The 21,210-nt window shown below is 41.2% G+C and overlaps 1 protein-coding gene across 2 annotated transcripts in view; it reads left to right on the forward strand.

The window, feature by feature from the left end:
- Positions 1 to 21,210, forward strand: part of NCKAP5 (NCK associated protein 5) — a gene marked incomplete at its 3' end in the record, with an annotated part of 888,017 nt that overhangs the window by 399,067 nt on the left and 467,740 nt on the right. For both annotated transcript variants that reach the window (XM_080669006.1, XM_080669007.1), the window contains exon 4: positions 19,973 to 20,106. In XM_080669006.1, the coding sequence (XP_080525132.1) occupies positions 19,973 to 20,106 (134 nt within the window). The remainder of the gene's footprint in view (positions 1 to 19,972; positions 20,107 to 21,210) is intronic.

Consider the following 21,210-nt stretch of genomic DNA (forward strand, 5'->3'; position numbering starts at 1 on the left):
ACCCAGACCACTAAATACTTATGGATGGAAACTTGGGTTATAAGCTCAGGAATGTGGTGTTTGAGTGGGTCTGTATTGGAGGGAGAGGGTTTCACATGGCACATGTCGGTGCAGTCTTATATGTGTTGCTGGCTGCTCATGCGCACACCCACCGTAGATTCCTCCTGCAAGTTGTATTAAGGGTGTGAACCATAAGATGAGAAAATAATTGGAAAGCAAGTGTTTATTAAAGCCAGGCAACTCACTGCTTAGAGGGTGTAAAATCAAAGTCCCACATAAAAACATGCCTTTGCATTCGGGGTCTGAAAGTACAACAACATAATAAAAATCATAATAAAAATAATAATAATAGTGCCATTTAAAGTTGTCCTGGAACAGTAGTCACATGAATCACAAAGTCATCGTGGTTTACATTTTGTATCTGCATTTCATCCAGCCATTGCTCTTTAATAACTGTCACCAGAGAAGATGTAAAAAAGAAGTGAACATATGGTTGCAATGGTTTGAAACAATAATAAAGGACAGAGGCGTGCTAATTGTAATTCTCAGGAAGCTTACGATTTGATAGCTGTCTAATTTAATCAAGTCTTGTTACAGTGGGATGATTCGGCTGTAAGAACTTGCAAAACTATAATAAACACTGGAGTCAGTATGCTCTCCTTCATTCCTGTGGGCAGTGGCTTCCATGCTGTCAGCCTCGGGAAAGCTGCAGGATGCTGCAGAGTGTTTGTCAATACCTGCGTCATTTTCATAAGAAAGTATTGATTACAGCGTAGAAAACATTTAGCTTAGCAGCAATCGATGAATAACAGACAAAATGCCATTTGAAGTTTTGAAGTTTTTAAAATATGAACTAAATGCACAATGTGGGGGGTTAAATTATTAGTAAAAGAGGCCTGACCTATAGCTATTACAGATTCTAGAGGGCCAATTTCCTCTTCCTTTTCTCAGTCAACAGAGATGCTGTGAGTAGGGTCTTAATTATTGGCTGTGGGAGAAAGTGAAAACTCACTTAGCACAAAGTAAATATAAAACTTTGGTAGATGGAGAAAGGATTTTTCTGTTACAACCTATAACTTACACATTGAAGTGTGTTACTCTACAATCTGAGTTGTTTGATTTTAATGAATGGCTAGATTCATCATTTTATTTCAGCACTTGAGAATATCTGATAGAAAAACATTTAATGATGTCATTTCCTTTCACTACTAAATCTGAGAGGCTCCTGGAGTATTAAAGAAAAAAAAAATGTTTGTATGACTAAATAGTCATTTATCTATACATATGTTATGACCAATATTCAGAATCATCTAATGTTGAGATTGGTTCGACATGAAGTAGGCCCATGGTAAATTGTTGCTGAGTTATAGTAACTGGAATAGTCTCTAACACTAAACAACACTGGCAGCCAGTGACCAGATTCTGTCTATTCCTAGTTGAAAATAAGCATAGACATTGGCTGATGGCACAGCCCTGAATGGTGAAATGTGTTTCTACGTATGACACAAAGGTGGTGCCTTTGTACAGAGATGTAATCACACAGGGGTAGATTAAAACATCTGTTCCCAGCACATTGACAAGCACACATATCACATGATTTACTGAATGGCTGCCTGGGGTCATCCTTTCTGGAAAATGCAAACTTAACTTTTTGATCGTTGACAGTGGCTATAATTTCATTATGTTTGGGGGAAGGGGTATCAAATCATATTTGTTTCTTAATACTAATAAGACAGTCCCCCAACCCCATGGCTCTGGGGAGTTTATGAATTGGGGGAAAAAAAGAAATACCACCTCCTGAAAAATAAATGATTAAGGTTGATTCTGTTTCATGAGATGTCAACTGGTAATCCAAATGAAGGGTTCCCGAACTATGGCTGAGCTTCCCCCTTCTCCACATGTCTTTGTAAATAGTTTTATTGCAATGTGTCCACACCTGGTTTTAATGTATTGCCTATGCTGACTTTCATTCGAGAAGGGCAGAGCTCAGTAGGTGGAGCAGAGACTGTATGGCCCTTAATGCTGGAGATAGTTACCATGTGGTCTCATACAGAGAAGTTGCCACCCCCTGCTCAAGACAGTCATGCGATGCCAGCTCATTGTTCAATATGTGATCATTACAATATTCTTAGTGGCAAAGACCATCTCTTTTCTGAAGACTATCTATTAAATCTTTTTATACCCCACAATTTCTAATAGGTCATGAAAAGGGAGAGGCTTAGTAACAGCTGGTTCACTGGGTGAGGTAAAAGGTTACTAGACCAGGAGAGAAACTCCTTCCTTCGTACTGGTAAGGGGAGGCAGTCAGGCTCTATGACTCTAGAACAAGCGCCTGAGCGCAGACTCTGGCTCTGCTATTTGTGTCCAGTCCCTGTAGCTCTATAATCCTAAACAGATTGCTTTGGAAATAGTGCCAGCTGTCTAGTGTTGTTGGGGAGATTCAGTGAATTCGACATAAAAAGTGCTTAAAACAGTCAGAATTCATCATCAACATCACTCTCGTTTTTGTTATAGGAATATTTCTTATTTTTCCTTTGTATGTTATTTTCATTCACTTGATTTGTTCTAGATTCGCTTTTGTAACTTCTTCTTGATGATGCAGGTGCTCTGTAAGTGTATATATATGTTTCTTTGTTCTATATGTCATAGAGGCTGCAGCCATTCCCATGGCTCAGATGCCACAATCCTGTTGAGTAGATGGACCTTTTTACATAAAAGGTAAAATAAAATAAAGCCTCAGACTCCCTGTGTTATTGTAGTTGTGCTTTTATTTATTCAGTAACTACTTATAAGTAATGTCCAGTGTACTGAACCCTTTGTAATTTTTGGATGATGTGCAGTTCCTCCTGGTCTCAGTGGTGAGGGCTGCTGTTCTGGTGTTTGCATGTGATGACTCAGCGTGCCTATGTAATGGCACACATTTCGCTTGAACATAGTAACTAATGGCAGTTAAATCTCATGTAGTTGGAGCCATTTTCTTTATACATGTTGAACCCCATTCATTGGTCAAAAATTCTGGGAGTCCTAGCCTGTACAAAAACATACACATGTAGAGCAATGCATCAATATTATGTACCTGCAAAAGTGAAGGGATGACATTTCATAACATTCCAGGCTGGGTAAACCACTTAGCCTTTAACACTGTTGCTTTCTGAAGAAGGAGGTGTATTTTCTAGGAGGACTTTTAAATACACTAACGTAATAATGATTAGAAAGTTTTATGATATTGCCAATTGCTTTTCCATCTTCATTAGGGGTTTAATTTTGTGCTTCAACATAAGGGTTTATATTGCAAAGGAAAGTCATTTATAGATGTACATAAAAGTTTTACATATAAATCCTACTGGTCCAATAGCAAAATTCCACCAAGCTCTTGAAAATCTGCTCTTCTCTCAACTCCCTGGGAAAGGAGACTTCAAAGAGGAGATTTCCTCTCACAGCCACAAAGATGGAGGGCGGGCTGGGTCACCCTGGGCAGGGAGCACCTTTTAGGACCTCAGTTGTATTTCATGATCTAAAGTACCTTTCTATGTGCAAAGATTTCCATTTCCCTTTGATTCTGAGACCTGTAGGAAGGGAAAGATGTTAATCTGTCCCTGGGGAAACCTAGCTGGACAGCGTGCCTGTGTTCATTCAGGTCTGACTAAGCCATCCAGGAGAGACCACCTTCAAATAAGAGAAAGCCAAACATTCAGCCAGGAGTAGGAACTGGGGAGAAGCCCGGAGGTTACAAAAAGGCCACCTGAGAACACGATTTCTGATGTTCACATTTTTATTTATTTATTTATTTTATTTTAGAGAGAGACACAGAGAGAGAGAAGTTGCCTCTCTTACACGTCCCAACTGGGGACCTAACTCACAACCTGGGCATGTGCCCTGACCGGAAATTGAACCCAAGACCTTTTGGTGTATGGGAGGATGGCCCAACCAACCGAGCTACTCCGGCCAGGGCTGATGCTCACATTTTTAAATTGCACACAAGAGAGCTGTAGTCTGACCTAGGAATTTCTACTGTGTGCTTTTCTATATGCAGCCATATGTCAGACAGACTTTTGATTAGAGGTAATTATAGTCTACATTGGCCTATTTTTTCATGACTATTATTTGTACTGTATAGGGCCATGTTTTCTATTGCTTCCTCTTGTGACTATCGCCACTCAGAAACTGAGATTATCTGTTGTAATCCTCCCTATTTATGTGACTAACCACGGGTGAAGTGCATTTTGAAAGAAGTGCAGATTGTCTTCTATGAATATACAGTTTCCCTACTGCAGACTAACTGTGCTCCCTCAGCTCATGTATAGATCTTTAATGATTTCTCCATGAAAATTATATTTCTGGGTAATCTTATATCCCTAAAATAATATAAACTCTAATTATTCAATATGTTTCAATTTCTTCTAACTTTGGTAATTGTATGAAATGAAATACTAAAGCATTGAACCCAAACTTGAGATTAGTTCCACATTGATCTTTTAAGTATTATAGCTTAACTTTTCATAGAATAATAGAATGTAAAGGTTTGCATTTGCTATCAAGGGTAAGGCAAACTGCTAAATATCACATTGTTTTAAAATTGCAGGTTTCTAACATGGTCTCGTATTGCAATATAATAGAGGTTAAAACTATTCCAGAAGTTCTCAGGGCCTTACTTAAAAACTATTTGGAGAGACTTTCCAACAAATTGTAGGACAAAGGCATTCTAATATATTTCTCAAATGAATAAGAAGTATTTATGAGAAATTAATATTAATTATTCAGGTCCTGGAAGCCATTGCCCTGGCAGAGTAAAAAAGAAAGCTCCAGTAGTACCTAGTACAGCCTGTTGTTGACATTATAATTATTCTCCTATTTTACAGGAGTGAATAATTATCATAGCAAATGTTCTAATTTTCCATGTATGTAATTACACGCATTCACTGAAGAAGAGCAAGACTATAAAGATCCAATCACAGTAAAAAAGGATTCTTCTGAAGAGGTGTTTCCTCCTACAGTTCTGTAAAATGTGGTAGGGTGAACAAAAAGAATAGTAAAATATGCTATCCTAAAAAAAATGGAATTATAAATGCTTTTTAAGGAAGCCACTGCAAATCCTCTGAGAGGACATTTTTGTCTTAATAGTTAAGGAATTAGAGTGACTAGTCCGATAAGAGATTTGAATATGAAGTTTAGAATTACCATCTCTGGGCTATTGGGAGAGCATGAATGAGACCAACAGCAATGGTAGAAAAAGACAATGACAATCAGGATGAAATGTATCTGTGGGGTTTAAAATCAAGGGAAATTTCATTGCATTATCCTCAGTGATTGAAGACTGAAAGTTGTAACTGATACAAACTTTGTAAACCTAGAGCTGATTGTCAATTATGAAAAAGGATATAGTGGGAGGTCACTCACCAAGCAGTACTGAACATTGTGGAGTGCTCAGCAATATGCTAGTATTCTATGGTATTTTATTACCAAACACAAGTCCCTGCCTAAAGAAAAGCATGCTTTCTGAAGAGAAAGGATAATAATTACATATAAAATGCTCAGCAAAAGATATATCATAATTTTTCAAAAACTAAGTTGAATATTAGGAGTACCAATGTATGTGGAGAAGGCAAAGCAAGTGCTAATCTTCATAGTAAATACAGTTGAAATTCAAGATTAGAGCCTAGGAGAGAATAAAATATTTTAGAATCCTCTACAGTAAGGAGCAAGGAGATGAAATATAGCGACTCAGAGTTTGAAAGGGAAACTAAATCTGCTGGAGAAGTCCATTCATTCTCTAATGCTGGTGTTCTTAATCCAGCATCTAGAAGGGTTCAGGAATCTGGAGAAGGTGCTGTGCGTAAATGATTAAAGAGTCCAGAGACGAAACATAATTTTGGAAGGCATTATGGGGAGCCAGAGACTTAGCTTAAAGGAACTAAGTTTTCCCTTGTCTCAGGACCCCTTGCTTTTTATTAACACAAATTGTGTTAAGGCAAGGTAGATATACACATCAAAGGCCAGGGTTTAGTATACAGAATCCATTGTCAGATTGGAAGAATTGCCTATGGCTGTTCAGGTGTTTGGCCAGTAGGAGGCAATAACATGTAGATTGAGAAGCCCTTAGCTGTCTTGCAGCAAGCAATCATTTTTGCATCCATTTCAAGTCTGCGGAAATGCCCTCAGCCACTTCAGATGATTCAGCCCTGCTGACATGCTGGAATTGGCTTCTAGCAATTCTCCACTGGTCCTCATAGAAAAGAAAAGAAACAGAGTATGGGGGCGAAATGGGGAGTAAGTGAATGCAGTTCACTCTATAGTACATACTAGTAGATTGGTTCAGGGCAGAGAACTGGAAGAAAAAATCCTTTAGAAGACAGAAACCCTCTCTCTTCCTTATATGAAATGTACTGTATCCACAGAACAGAAAAGAGTATTCAAGACTTCAATCAAGTAGGAAGGCACTTAATAAAATTGACTTCTGATAGTTACTGTTCATTGTGATCAATTAACATGACAACAGAGAGAGATCTGTGACCTGTAGAGAGTCATTGACTTCTTATAAAAGGACCTAATGGTGGGTAATTGAAGCTGTGTTCTAAGTAAAGTGGACAATTGAGCATTTTGACCAAATAACTCAAGCAAATGCTTGGGATAAGGGAAAGAGTGTGCCCAAATTAGGCAGTTGATAGACTATGGATACCAGGCTTACTACTTGGTTCCTTACTCAATGTTTTACTTTCCTTGGTCAACCCTCTCCCCTGCAAATCGTCAGATGTTCAGATTTGGGAAGAAATGTCTCTCTGAGAAGCTTGTCAAACTCAGAAAGTCAGTGAGCCAGCATACCTAGTAGAAAGGCCTTTTCCAACTCAAGGAACCATTGCTAATGAATGACAGTGATAAAAAAGAAGCAGTCACTGCTGTCCCTGTTCCCATAGTCTTTCACTTCTGGAGTCCACCCCAAGGAAGAATTATCTTGCTCCAACATCATTTAGAATCTGTCATTCCCCTCAAAATCTACTGAGACCTGCAATTGTTTGAGAACCAAATTAAAATTGATGCCTCTATGGTCTGTGTTTCAAGACCTCTCTTCCTAGTTGTATAATGCCCAATGTTATCATTTTAACATCGCTGCCTGTTTTACACTAGATGAGGAAAATGCCCTTAGCCTTTGAAATCTACAGCTTCACCCACTTAATTACCAATGCAGGGATGCCTGTTGCCTATGTTGTTACCAAATAGAAATCCATACTGTGACTAACCCTATCTTATAGACATTATACTTCATCTCATTATATTCTTCATATCATTAATAAGTATATGTTTCTTGATGTTTCAGGGAGGAAAATTTCTCCCTTACTCTCTTTGGGTCACTGGGCCTAAGCATTAAACTGATGTAAGACAGATTAATTGGAGAAAAGCATACATATTTTATTGAATTTTTACATGTACATAGGAGCCTTCACAAGAGAATGAAGACCCGAAGAAGTGACCAGAGCAGAAAGCTTTTAAACCTTTTAGACAAGGGTAGCAGGTGGAAAAGAAGTAACTAGGAAGATAAAGGTTAGTTTAATAAGGGTTGTTTGTATAGATTTCTCAGACTCAAATTCTCTGTCTCTGGTGATGAGAATGTCTTCCTTCCTCCTGGGTACAGGGAGGGCATCTCTCACCTGAGGGTTTTATGACCTGTTTCAAGGAAAAAGGATGAAGGGTGGGGAAGGCCCAAGTGACCTTCTTCCCTCTGCTGTTTTTTTCAAATTCCTTCAGTTTAAGATATTCAGTATGCCAAGGTACCCTATTTTGGGAAACATATTACCTCATCACTGTGATTATGGCTAATTTCATGGATGCATAAAATGTGAGAGTTGACATGGACCTTAGAATTTTAGAAAGATGAGCAAAGAGGGTAATTGTATTTCCCAAAGTTGCATAGCAAGCTAATCAGAGAACCAAAATGATAATGTTAGTGGAGAAATGGAATGAGAATGTTACTGGCAATTGGACCTTTGTTTAGCAACCTCAGTGTTTGAGTTCTAACTAAGAAAGAATTCAGAGTCAAGACTCAAATACAAGCAAAAGTTTATTTAAAAAGTCACAGAGGCAGAAGAAGTGAAAGCAGTGAGCCAGCTGGGCTTTTTGGGCCCGGAAAACAAGTCACAGAGGCAAAAGAACGCCCGGGGGAGCTTAGGAAAAAGAAAGCAAAGACACACACCTTGAGGGAAGGAAAGGCATGGTCTTGCCCCAGAGAGAGAGCCATGTTGGGTCCTCTGTCCTAAGGGCTTTTAAGGTTGGAGATTTTAGGAGAGGTCCCAGGGGAGTTTCTTAGCCTGGAGATGAAACACAGCTGAGGCCTAGATGTTAACTCTGGTTTGACCAAAACTCTGTCTCCGTGGTCAACATACCTGAGGCTTTGTTCCTAAGATTATTTGATTCGGGTCAGAACCTCAGTGTCCTGAGGGCTTAAAGCTTAATGGAGTGGTCACACAAAGGCTTACGTGGAAGTTGTACAAGGCCATTCTCTGGCCCCCTTGTTCCTCCTCTAAGGGGGCCTACAGCATGACTATCCATCTGTGAGGGGAGGAAAGGTCAGGGGAGAGTCAGAACTGCATGGCCAGTGATCTGAAAGGTCTGGGGGTCTAAACCACATGACCAGCGATATGATGGGGGGCGAGGGGAAACTCACCCTGGGGACGAGATTCTATCCTACAGTTGTCCACTGCTAGGCACCCAGGGCTTTCTTCCCTGGTGATCTTCCACATCTGGCCCATTGTCCTTGCTCTGCTCACGCCTGTCTAATTGCCATCCACAGTAATAACCCAGATTATCAGCCTCACACTTTCTCCACCATCCGGATCATGATTGTACAAATCAAGACACTTAAAGTGATGAAAAATGTGGGAGTGGATCAATATGTAACTTTCTGTCCTATGTTTTCCCCAGCTGTATAATGAAAAAAAAAAAAATCAAAACTGCATTACTTTATATTGTGAATGCAATATTACTATTTTCTTCTTCACTTTTAGCCTGAGTTGAAAATAATAAAGATCACTAGCTATAAGCAAAAGACAACTTAATTTTCTCTCTTTGTAGCATACTATATTTGTTATAATTTGTTCCAACATACCTTTATAATCCATTTCAATCTTGACATGCCCAATCTTCATTTTATCATGTTTTTCTATACAACCCACCCTGGAAATACTCCTCCCATAAAGTTCATATATGTATCCTTTGGCTGAGCAATAAACATATCCCTCATTTTTGCCTAGGAAAATGAAATCGTATGGAGTGATTCACCTGTGGCACTTCTCTTTTAGGGTTCCAGTATAGCAGTCTAGAATTGAGGATGGTTTTAAGATCTTCCTAAGTGCCCATCTGTCTTCTTTACCCTTGAAATTTCTTTCTCCCTCCCACACCCTGTCCTTTATTCCACTCCCTCCCCTCCCTCCTCTCACTTTATTTTTATAAACCACGCTCAATATTTTTTTTTCTCTTTTTTTGTTAGAGTAACAGCTTTGTCTGCCTTGGGCGATGTTATCAGCACTGCGGATGTACATTGGGCAGCTTGTATCCTAGCATCTCAGAATCTGATTCTGATTCTTCTGTTACAGCCAGCAGTACAGGCTTTAAAAATCAATTCCTAAGTTCCTTATCTCTTTCTCTGCTTCTAATATAACCGAGTCTTTCATAAGTAATGGCAATATTGAATTCAGGGTGCCTTAGAGGAAAAATATATTGCCATTTCTGTAAAAAGCAAAAATAAGGCTGCAATTAGGTGCAATAACTAATGCTTAATTTAGACCCATTTTACATTGACTTGATACAAATTGGTTAATATAGAGTTTTTCCATTAAATACTTTTTATGAAAATATAAGAGTTTAATTTTGTTGCTGGTGTGTGTTTATGGACTTCTGAAGAAAATAAATCACTTCTCAATTTTAGATTTTTAGTAGGAAGCAAGAGAATGAGGATGGTTGTTCTGGGTCTCTGTCTAACCTTACATATTTCAGTATACATTGGATATTGATGGGTAGACACATGGTGATATGTGTGACTGTCTACACACAAATTAATAAGCAAATCTAAGCTGATCTTAAAGTTCTGAATTGATTATTGAGTCTTAATGCCATGCTTTATATTTGTATCATTGAATCTAATATACTTATCTTTCCTAATGGTCTTTAACTTGAAATGCCCTTGCATAGTATGTAGCTTGTTTGCCAGATTCCACATTTCTTTAATGAGCTCATATATTTTTTCATCAATACCCAGGAATATCATTTAATCTCTATGACTTTCTATAATGACCTCTGTTCTTTTCTCACTATCTTTTTAGATTATTTTATTATCCAAGGGTGTTAATATTTTCCCCATGATTCTTTGATCATTAAATACTGTTCACTAAGAATATTATAACTTGAGCATGTTTCAGGAAATCTTTTGATATAGCAGGAACATATATCTCTCTATGTATTATCACGTATCCTTCAGGCATTGAGTCAGCACAAATACCCCGAGATGTCACTCACAGTGCAGGACTCACCTGGGGTGTTTGGAGTATGTGGGGTACCTCACTTGTTATGGTGGATGTTTCACCTGACATGACCGTACGTGGTGGCACTAAAATTTTCACAGTAAGAACATTCCCCCCATTTTTCCAAATGTTTTGGATCTTCTCTAACTAACTGTGACAGTATTATCACCCACTGATGTGACCAGAATCACCAAATACCTAGTATACTGAACCCTGGGATAGAGGTATTTTTATATTTGAAATTATGTTAATATCATAATGTTAACCCTGAAGTTTTAGCACACCACAGACCAAGCCATCTGCTTAAAATCATACTAGATGGTGGTATTAAAAACAATGTCACTTCTTGAAGTCTAAACATAGGGTTTTATATATTTTAGAGAATATATGTGATTACATTAGTCTCTTAGTTCTTACAATCATCAGAGAGTTGCAAATTAAAATGACAATGAGGTGTCACCTCACACCTGTCAGAATGGCTATCATCAATAAATCAACAAACAAATGCTGGCGAGTATGTGGAGAAAAGGGAACCCTTGTACACTGCTGGTGGGAATGCAGATTGTTGCAGCCATTCTAGAAAACAGTATGGAGTTTCCTCAAAAAATTTAAAATGGAACTCCCATTTGACCCAGTGATCCCACTTCTAGGAATATATCCTAAGAAACCTGAAACACCAATCAGAAAGAATATATGTACCCCTATGTTCATAGTAGTGCTATTTACAATAGCTAAGATCTGGAAACAGCCCAAGTGCCCATCAATAGATGAATGGATAGAAAATCTGGGGTACATTTACACAATGGAATACTATGCAGGTATAAAAAAGAATGCTCTCTTATCCTTTGAGACAGCATGGAGGGACCTGGGAAGTATTATGCTAAGTGAAATAAGCCAGTCAGAAATTCCTCTCTTCTATGTGTAATCTAATGAACAAAATAAACATATGAACAAAATAGATCCAGAGACATAGAAGCATGGAACAGAGGAACAGACTCTTGAATCTCAGATGGAAGGCAGGGGTGAGCAGGTGGGGGTGGGAAGAGATTAACTAAAGAACTTATATGTACATATGCATAACCCATGGGCACATACAATGGTGTAGTGGAGCCTGGGGGGGGGGGTGCAGGGGCATGTTGGAGGGGATAAATGGGGAACAAAGGGGACACTTGGAATACTTTCAACAATAAAGATACGTTTATATATATATAATTTAAAATGTATTTCTCCTCAGTATTAAAGTTTGATCTACTTAAAAAACACATTTTGAGCTTTTTAAAAGAAATATTTATCTACAGTATTTATTTAACATTAGAAGCCCAGCGTGTGAAACCACACGGCCCCACCCACCTGCATGTGCCCCGCCCACCAGATAACCAGCCACCAGCCACCAGGCACCCGGGACCCCGGCTGCTTCTCTCTGGCCATCCCTCCATCAACCCGGTTCCCCATGGTTCCCTGTCTGGTCGTTGGTCATTACAGCATTATGGTGTTATAGCCACAGGACTTTCATAATATAGACTAGAGGCCCGGTGCACAAAATTCATGCACGGGGCGGGGGGGTTGTCCCTCAGCCCAGCCTGCACCCTCTCCAATCTGGGACCCCTTGAGGGATGTCCAACTGCCCATTTAAGCCCGATCCCGCCAGGTTTGGGCCTAAACGGGCAGTTGGACTTCCCTCTCACAATCCAGGACTGCTGGCTCCCAACCGCTGCCTGCCTGCCTGATTTCCCCTAACCGCTTCTGCCTGCCAGCCTGATCTCCCCCTAACCACTCCCCTGCCAGCCTGATCGATGCCTAACTGCCCTCCCCTGCCGGTCTGGTCACCCCTCACTGACCTCCCTTGCCAACCTGGTCACCTCTAACTGCCCTCCCCTGATGGCCTGGTCCCCCCCAACTGCCCTCCCTTGCAAGCCTGGTCCCCCCCAACTGCCCTCCCCTGCAGGCCTGGTTCCCCCCAACTGCCCTCCCCTGCAGACCTGGTTGCCCCCAACTGCCCTCCTCTGCTGGCCCAGTCACCCCTAACTGACCTCCCTTGCCCGCCTGGTTGCCTCTAACTGCCTTCTGCTGATGGCCTGGTCCCCCCCAACTGCCCTCCCCTGCAGGCCTGGTCTCCCCCAACTGCCCTTCCCTGCAGGCCTGGTTCCCCCCAACTGCCCTTCCCTGCAGGCCTGGTCTCCCCCAACTGCCCTTCCCTGCAGGCCTGGTTCCCCCCAATTGCCCTCCCCTGCTGGCCTGATCTCCCACAACTGCCCTCCCCTGCCAACCATCTTGTGGTGGCCATCTTGTGTCCACATGGGAGCAGGATCTTTGACCACATGGGGGCGGCCATCTTGTGTGTTGGAGTGATGGTCAATTTGCATATTACCTCTTTATTATATAGGATGGACTGATCATTAAAGACTAAAATCTGTATAGAATTGATCAAAAGTAGGTAAACTATATTAGACAATATCAGCTATATAATCCCAGTTAGCCAGACCTTATTCTTATACGGTACTTTCAAGTTGTTATAGTGCTTATTTTGCATTATTTCAGTCATTCCTCATGGTGATACTATGGAATTGTTTTGGGCACTTTTACTCTGCCTGACTTATAGAGGAAACTAGCTTAAACAGTTAAGCTTTAGGTTAGGGGGCTTGTCCAAAGCCCCTTGACTATCAAACAGTGGAATCTAAACCAGAAGCTGGTACCATTCACCATTCTCTATTTAAATATTTTCCCATTCTGCTATTTAGCTTCTTCATTCAGTTCTTTCTCTACACAGATGATCTTTGCAAAATCTTCATCAGGCCCTATCACTCACTTGATTAAACCTTGGTCATGAGTTACTATTTTACTCAGCATATAATGCCACATCCTTGATATGGCCTTCCTGGTGCACCATGGCCTCGCTTTTGCTCTCTCACCTTTGTCATATGCAGCTCCCATCCCCTTGCTCCCCAGGCTCAGGGCACACTGGTCTCTTTGTTCTTCCATATGTGACTAAAGACCTCCCACTTGCTGCTCCCCCTGCCTAGAGTGCTGGGCCCTCCTCTTCACCTGGTAACTCCCGTCATCACAGAGGCCTCAGTTTCAATGTGAATTCCCCAGAGAAGCCTTCCCCTAACACAGAACCAGTTCCTCTTGGTGTCTTCTTTTGGCAAACCCGAATTCTCTATTAGTTTTTACTGATATGTTTATCTTTATGACAGTTTAGCACTGGCCCTCTCTGCTTGTGTGAAGGTCTCCTGCAGTCAGAAACCATGTCCATTTGGCTCATTGCTAGTCTCCTGCTCTGATCCAGTTTCTGGCACATAGTAGCTGCTCAGTAAACAGGTGTAGTCTGAGTGAATGAATATGTCCATGTGGGTGTGTCCATAGCTCCATTGCTAAGCGGAGCTTTCTATTAAATTAGAAAATAATGTCAAACCTGTAGATTTTTCTGTATCTCATGGGAATATGAAGATGGCTTTTTGATACTTGAAACAATTTAAGCAAGTCTTAGAAAATTGTCAGGAAAGGAGTTTAGAAAAAATAGCATGGATTACCGAGGGAGATTATGGAGTCACCTTCCCTGGAGGTTTAAACAGAGGATAGTAATGAAAATGGAAGAAGTTTAAGGTCTATATGAAGGCTATAGATACAGACAAGGTCTTCTGCGGTGACAAAGACTTGAACTTTGTAATTCTACCTTTTTTTCGATTTCTTTTTTTCCAGCATGAGGTAGTCAGCTCTGCTATCATCGGACAGACGCATTCCTAAAGATCCCTGCACAGGGCTTGTGGGGAAATGAAGTTTTGTCAGTGACACATTAAAAAATCTAATGAAAGGGGCAGCTAATTTTGCATGTGTTAATTGACTAAGAAATACAGAAATGATTTACTAAATATGGCACTTCACCCTGAAAAAGCATGCATTGTGCCGGTGGGAGCACTGCATTTCAGCCTGAGCCACTGTGAAGTGGCAGGAGGAAGGCTGGAACCCAGGGCAAGCTGTACCTCCATCTGCGGATGACAGCGGCTCACCACGTGCTGGGAGGACTAAGGGGCCTGGCGGTCTCTGAGATGTGGGTGATTTGTGTATTTATTTCTGTGTTAGGTTGAGTGGGATGCAGTTTTCTGTGTTGACTCATGTTTCTCATGAATAAAATTGGGCATAAGCAAATGTGAGATTTGTGTGATACTCAAATTTTCCCAGTATATCAACTGCATTGGAATAAATGTGCACCTTTAAAATAAGTGTTAGAACTGACCATAGTAGGGGGAAAATGGGGACATGGGGCCTGAAAAATGTGGTTCTGGTCCCAGGGCTGTCATTTCTAACCTCGGCAAGCTCCTTCTCTCTCTTGATCCTAGTTTTAAAAATCTTTCAATTAAGCACAACCAATGGACACAAGACACTGGGGGGTGGGATGGGATGAGGGCATGTGACAAGGGATAGGGGAGGCTGGGGGAAGGTCAATGGGGGGAAAAAAGGAGGTATATGTACTTACTACTATGTGTAATACTTTAAACAATAAAATAAAATTTTAAAAAATAAAATAAAAATCTTTCAATTCAGTTGAGAACAACTGATTTTGCCAAGTTGTTCCGAGGACTGGATACAGCAATGAAGATGAGAACATTTTACACAATGTAATATGCTCTCCAAATTCAAGATTTTTCTTATATAACTAGGTCAGAGTTAGAGACAGAAGGTGGAGAAGAACACAGATTGGGACATTTGCACACTTGGAGTCAGCTTTTGTTGAGGAAACTAGGCAAACCTTCCTTTTGAGTGGAAGTAAATGAAGTCCATGTCACTGCAGGGGAGGAGGAGGGTGTGGCTCGCAGACCTTCTTGTGGACTCCTGTTTAATGTCTCTTCTGAGACTCAGCCCGAGGCCTGTGTTTGTGTTCCTGAGGTAGCGATTTAGGTGTCAGGTTAAGAAAAGCCGAGGAGGAGAAACAGAAGACGTGATCTTGCTAAATGAAACAAGGAGAAATACAAATGTGAGGCCCAATCAGTTTTGAAAACTAATCTTACAGCTCTCTTAAGATGGCTTCTCAAAGCCAGCCCAGCCCAACGGGTCAATGGAAAGAGTGATGTTGCCACAGATATTGTAACCCAGGTTTCTGTGACAATGTCTTTACTTACTGCTCTTCAGTACCTAGTAGCACCATATCAACAATACCCAACCATTCTCCATCCCTCCCTCCCCTTCATGCTCCCTGCTGTAAAAGATGCAGAGTAAACCTGTGAGAGAAAGCCAACATTGCTTTGAAGATAAGTTAGTTCACACCCAGGAAAAGCGAATACAAAAATAAATAAATAAATAAATTCTGGCCAATCCATTTACTCTCTTGCTACTGTTAGCCATGTATTATAATTTAGGTAAGAATGTTTTTCCAGATTTAGAAAGTAGATATGGCTTATTGTCAAGCTTTGCTGGCTTAACTGAAACATACTCCTTTTGAAGAAAATATATTTTAATAAACAACTTTTGCCTCCGTTAGTCTTAGAATTTCCTAGAACTTTTTCTGTGTTACACAGGTATCATTAGAAAAGGCATTAACAAATTGAACAGAATGATTATCCATATGGAAAACCTCCTCTTATAGAGCTTGGGGTTCTTCAATATAGTGGGGAGTGAATCTATGTAACATTCTTTACTTTAGAAGGAAGGAAGTATGCTGTTTCTCTGTAAAACTTCACATTGTTCATAGGATATGCTTTTGAATAATTTAAGATACACCATTTTATTGCCTGTTTCTGGAATTAAAGCACAATCTTCCAAATTCTAGAATATAGGTGACATATTCATGTTCCTATTAGTGCAATATGTCTATACAGAGAGTAATGTTGATTGTGTGTAATAAGTAAAGCATTTATATTTTAATTTATTTTTATTATGATTAAATATATGTAAAAATAAAATTTGCCACTTTAACTATTTCTACAGTGTTTTGACATTAATTAGTGCCTATCTCTTTCATTACCATGTGTTTCTTCCTTTTGGAAGCTGCTGAAAAGTGACAGAATATAGATTTGATTTTGATTTTACTTTTTCCAATGGAAGCAACTGATTGTGGTAGTTAAAAATGGACCTTTGAAGAGTTAAGGACATAGAAATTACAACCCTGACTTAGCAAAAGGCCAGCTCCATAATCAATAAGCAAATATTTTCAGTGCTAATATGCATTGGGCATTATGCTAAATAAATATTATATATGCACAGAAGACATAGTCCTAACCTCAAGCAAGTGTTCATCTAGTTGGAGAATTAAAATACATAATAATAGAAAAAATAAGTGAGGGCCAAGAGGTTGGTAAAGATAAGAGGTGCTGCTGAAACTCAGTGTTGGGAAAGAACAGTGAAGTGATAAGGGAAAAGTCCTAGAGGAGATGACTAAACATGAGCTGGAAGGAACCCTGGGTTGGAATAGAGACAGTATTCAGAGGGCTTTATAAGCAGAAGGAAAAACAGGGTCCAAGGTGCAGAGGCAGGCTCTATTCTCAGAGTACCTTCATTTCCAGACTATGACCTAATGTGTTCTTCATGGTCCTCAGGGGAACCTTTTCCCACGAGTCAGAGTTGGATAACATCCATCTTTGCTATTACTCCCTGTGAATATGCCCCATTCTATGGATCCTGTTTCATCCATGGTACAAAGTCACCATAGTGTGTAGTATATTTGGAGACTAAGGTCTCTGCTTCTCTTCTTTTCCTTTAAGAATTTAGGCCATTGAGTACTTTTTATCAAAGAATATACACTGAGTGGCCAGGTTATTATGATCTCTGAATGCATAATAATCTGGCCACTCATATATATATATATATATACACACATACACACATACACATACTAGAGGCCTGGTGCACGAAATTCGTGCACAGGGGTGTGTGTCGCTCAGCCCAGCCTGCACCCTCTCCAATCTGGGACACCTCGAGGGATGTCTGACTGCCCGTTTAAGCCCGATCCTGGTGGGATCAGGCCTAAACGGGCAGTTGGACATCCCTCTCACAATCCAGGACTGCTGGCTCCCAACTGCTCGCCTGCCTGCCTTCCTGATTGCCCCTAACTGCTTCTGCCTGCCAACCTGATCACCCCCTAACCACTCCCCTGCCAGCCTGATTGATGCCTAACTGCTCTCTGCCAACCTGTTTGCCCCTAACTGCCCTCCCCTGCAGGCCTGGTCACCCCTAACTGCCCTCCCCTGCAGGCCTGGTCACCCTTAACTGCCCTCCCTTTCAGGCCTGGTCACCTTTAACTGCCCTCCCCTGCAGGCCTGGTCCCCCCCAACTGCTCTCCCCTGCAGGCCTGGTCACCCTTAACTGCCCTCCCCTGCAGGCCTGGTCCCCCCCAACTGCCCTCCCCTGCAGGCCTGGTCACCCCTAACTGCCCTCCCCTGCAGGCCTGGTCCCCCCCAACTGCTCTCCCCTACAGGCCTGGTCCCCCCAACTGCCCTCCCCTGTAGGCCTGGTCCCCCCCTCAACTGCTCTCCCCTGCAGGCCTGGGTCCCTCCCAATTGCCTTTCCCTGCAGGCCTGGTCGCCCCCAACTTCCCTCCTCTGCCAGCTTGGTCACCCCTAACTGCCCTCCCCTGCAGGCCTGGTCACCCTTAACTGCCCTCCCCTGCAGGCCTGGTCCCTCCCAACTGCCCTCCCTTGCTGGCCATCTTGTGGTGGCCATCTTGTGTCCACATGGGGGCAGGATATTTGACCACATGGGGGCAGCCATCTTGTGTGTTGGAGTGATGGTCAATCTGCATATTACTCTTTTATTATCTAGGATAAAGGCCTGGTGCATGGGTGGGGGCCAGCTGGTTTGCCCTGAAGGGTGTCCCGGATCAGGGTGGGGGTTCCCTTGGGGTGTGGGGCGGCCTGGGCGAGGGGCCTGTGGTGGTTTGCAGGCTGGCCACGCCCCCTGGCAACCCAAGCAGAGGCCCTGGGATCTGGGTTTTATTTATCCTTTATAATTGAAACTTTGTAGCCTGGAGCCGGGTCAAGCCTTCTGCTTGCTCCATGGTGGCAGCCATTTCTGTTGGGACGTATGTATCTTCTATAATTGAAACTTTGTAGCCTTAAGCGAGGCCTGGGCCGGCCAGGGTGTGTGGAAAGCTTGGCTTCCTCCATCACCAGGGGCAACCCTAGCCTCCTGCTCTTTCCAGCTCCGTGGCTGCCGCCATTTCTGTTTGGGTTTATGTATCTTCTATTATTGAAACTTTATAGCCTTGAGTGGAGGCCTAGGCCAGCAAGGGCAGGCGGAAAGCTTGGCTTCCTCCATTGCCGCGGAAACCCAAGCCTCCCTCCTGCTCTCTGTGGCCGTAGCCATCTTGGTTGGGTTTATTTGCATATTCGCTCCTAATTGGCTTGTGGGCATGGCTTGTGGGCGTGGCTTGTGGGTATAGCGGAGTGATGGTTAATTTGCATATTACTCTCTTATTAGATAGGATATTAATTAGAGGCCCGGTGCATGAATTCGTGCATGGGTGGGGTCCAGCCAGCCTGGCCAGGGGGAGGGGACATGGGTGATTGGCTGGCTTGCCTGCTGATCGAACTCCTGGTCAAGGGGACAATTTGCATATTAGCCCTTTATTATATAGGATGTACACTGAGTTGCCAGATTATTATGCATTCAGAGATCATAATAATCTGGCCACTCAGCTTATATTCTATATGCAAAGTGCTTAATTTAATACCAAAAGTAACTATAATAGCATGGCATACCAAAAAAAAAAAAAAAAAGTCAGCAACAACAACAAAACAAAAACAACATTAGCATGGTTCAGTTGGTAATGTCAGGAGGATCTGATCTTGGGTGCTTTTTACCAGTTCCAGGAATGAAGATTTGCTGAAAATCTATTCTGGATCATCCAGTCCCTCTTTTAATTTTTGATGCCCATTTGTGAGCTGGTTTTCTGGGATTATAAATACAGTGGGTAGTTTAGCCTCATATTATCTGTGAAAACCTAATTGGACAAAATGAAAACATTCTTTAACCTGTTCTCATGAGCTCCATGGTGTAATCAACTTGAAATTCTTGTCAATTCTATAAACACAGTAATGTTCCCTTTAAAGCATAGACCAGAGAATGAAGAGATGAAATAATTCTGCACAGGTATTAATGATCTCAGTCATTATCACTTGAATTATTATGCATTTGATGGCATTATTGGGTCATAGATCTTCATATCTGCACAGGAAGCCACCTGGTTCAGTGGAAATTATTTAAGCATTAGAGTCAAATCAGCCAGGATTGAAAACCTGTTATCCTCTGTTTTTTAATGACAAATTACTTAGATGTTTCTGATCCTTGGTTTCCTTGTCTATAATAAGATATTAATGATAGAATCTACTTTGTGGGGTTGTAAGGAGGACGGAATTAATATATATATAGAATCCAAGTTAGCACTTAGTAACCGACATCTATTACTAATTATTTTTTGTCATAATATTGAAGAAACACCTCCTTAAAAGTCATTTCCTTTGCGCCTTTTATAGCATGAGAAGCTGATACATGAACTGGAAGAGGAGAGACACTTACGTCTTCAGAGTGAGAAGCGGTTGCAGGAGGTAACACTGGAGTCTGAGCGTAGCCGGATTCAGATGCGCGGCCTGCAGCAGCAGTTCTCCAGGTATGATTACAGCCTGAGCTTCTTGCTGCAAAGGGTGCATGCTTCCCGGCACCAGTAACACCCCCGCTTGTATTTCTCATGTGCATACTTCTGTTGCCTCTGATTGGCTAATTCCCCTATAGTTTTGACCTTGTCTTCTGGCCAAGCCATCTTATTGAATTTGGACCTTCATTTGCACCTGAAACTTCATTTGCACCTCACATAGTCTTGGCTTTATTGAGCCTGTTTCTTCCCGATGACTTTCCAAAGGATCTTACAGTACATTGTGGTGGTTTTGTGGCCTATTGGCATGTTGTGTGAAAGGCCATCCAGGAGGATAAATTTCTCTGGTCATCATAATTCTATCTTAAGGTACAGAGAGTGTGTGAATCTAATCATCCAGTAAGCTCTTACTCATGACTTAGAGGGGACATTTAGGAGTATTTAAAAAATAAAAATCAATAAGCTCCTTCCCTTTAAAAAGATATAACTTGAATTTGAAAGGAGGATTCTGAAAAAGTAGCTCTGCTTAGATTTAATTCCAGCACAGTCAGAATCATTTAGTCTTTGGTTATAGTTAACATAGGGCTAGGTGAAGTTCAACTTGTTATTTAAAATCTATTCAATTCCATGGATAAAACATGAACTCCTGCAGTTACAGTCCTAGGACCAGATATGGGCACTCTGTGAGGGATAGTGTACTTTCATTTCTATTTCACTTCACCATTTGCAAAAGCAAGAAAATAATTTTTGAGATTCTCCTAGGCAGAATCAAATTTGAGAAGTTGCCCTTAAATTTTCATGAGCAAACTCTCTGGATCTTATCTTTAATTTACTACTGGTATTTGGATATGATCAGTCAGCAATTTTCCACTGGTGTGCCACAAGAATTTTTTAAAAACATGCAATACCTGGCTATATAGTCAGGGGCACTGACCTCTTTTCCCTTAGACTGTCAAATAAGAAAATGACAACAGCCAACACAATAATAGCTATTTACTGTGAATGAATCAAAATTATATCTATTTTTTTCAAATAGGCAAAAAATATGTTTTAGTGTGCTACGGAATTTTAGTAATTAGTTTATGTGTGCCATGAGATGAAAAAGGTTGATAATCATTTTGA

Source organism: Plecotus auritus, assembly GCF_963455305.1.
Source record: "Plecotus auritus genome assembly, chromosome: 5".
Lineage (NCBI taxonomy): Eukaryota > Metazoa > Chordata > Mammalia > Chiroptera > Vespertilionidae > Plecotus > Plecotus auritus.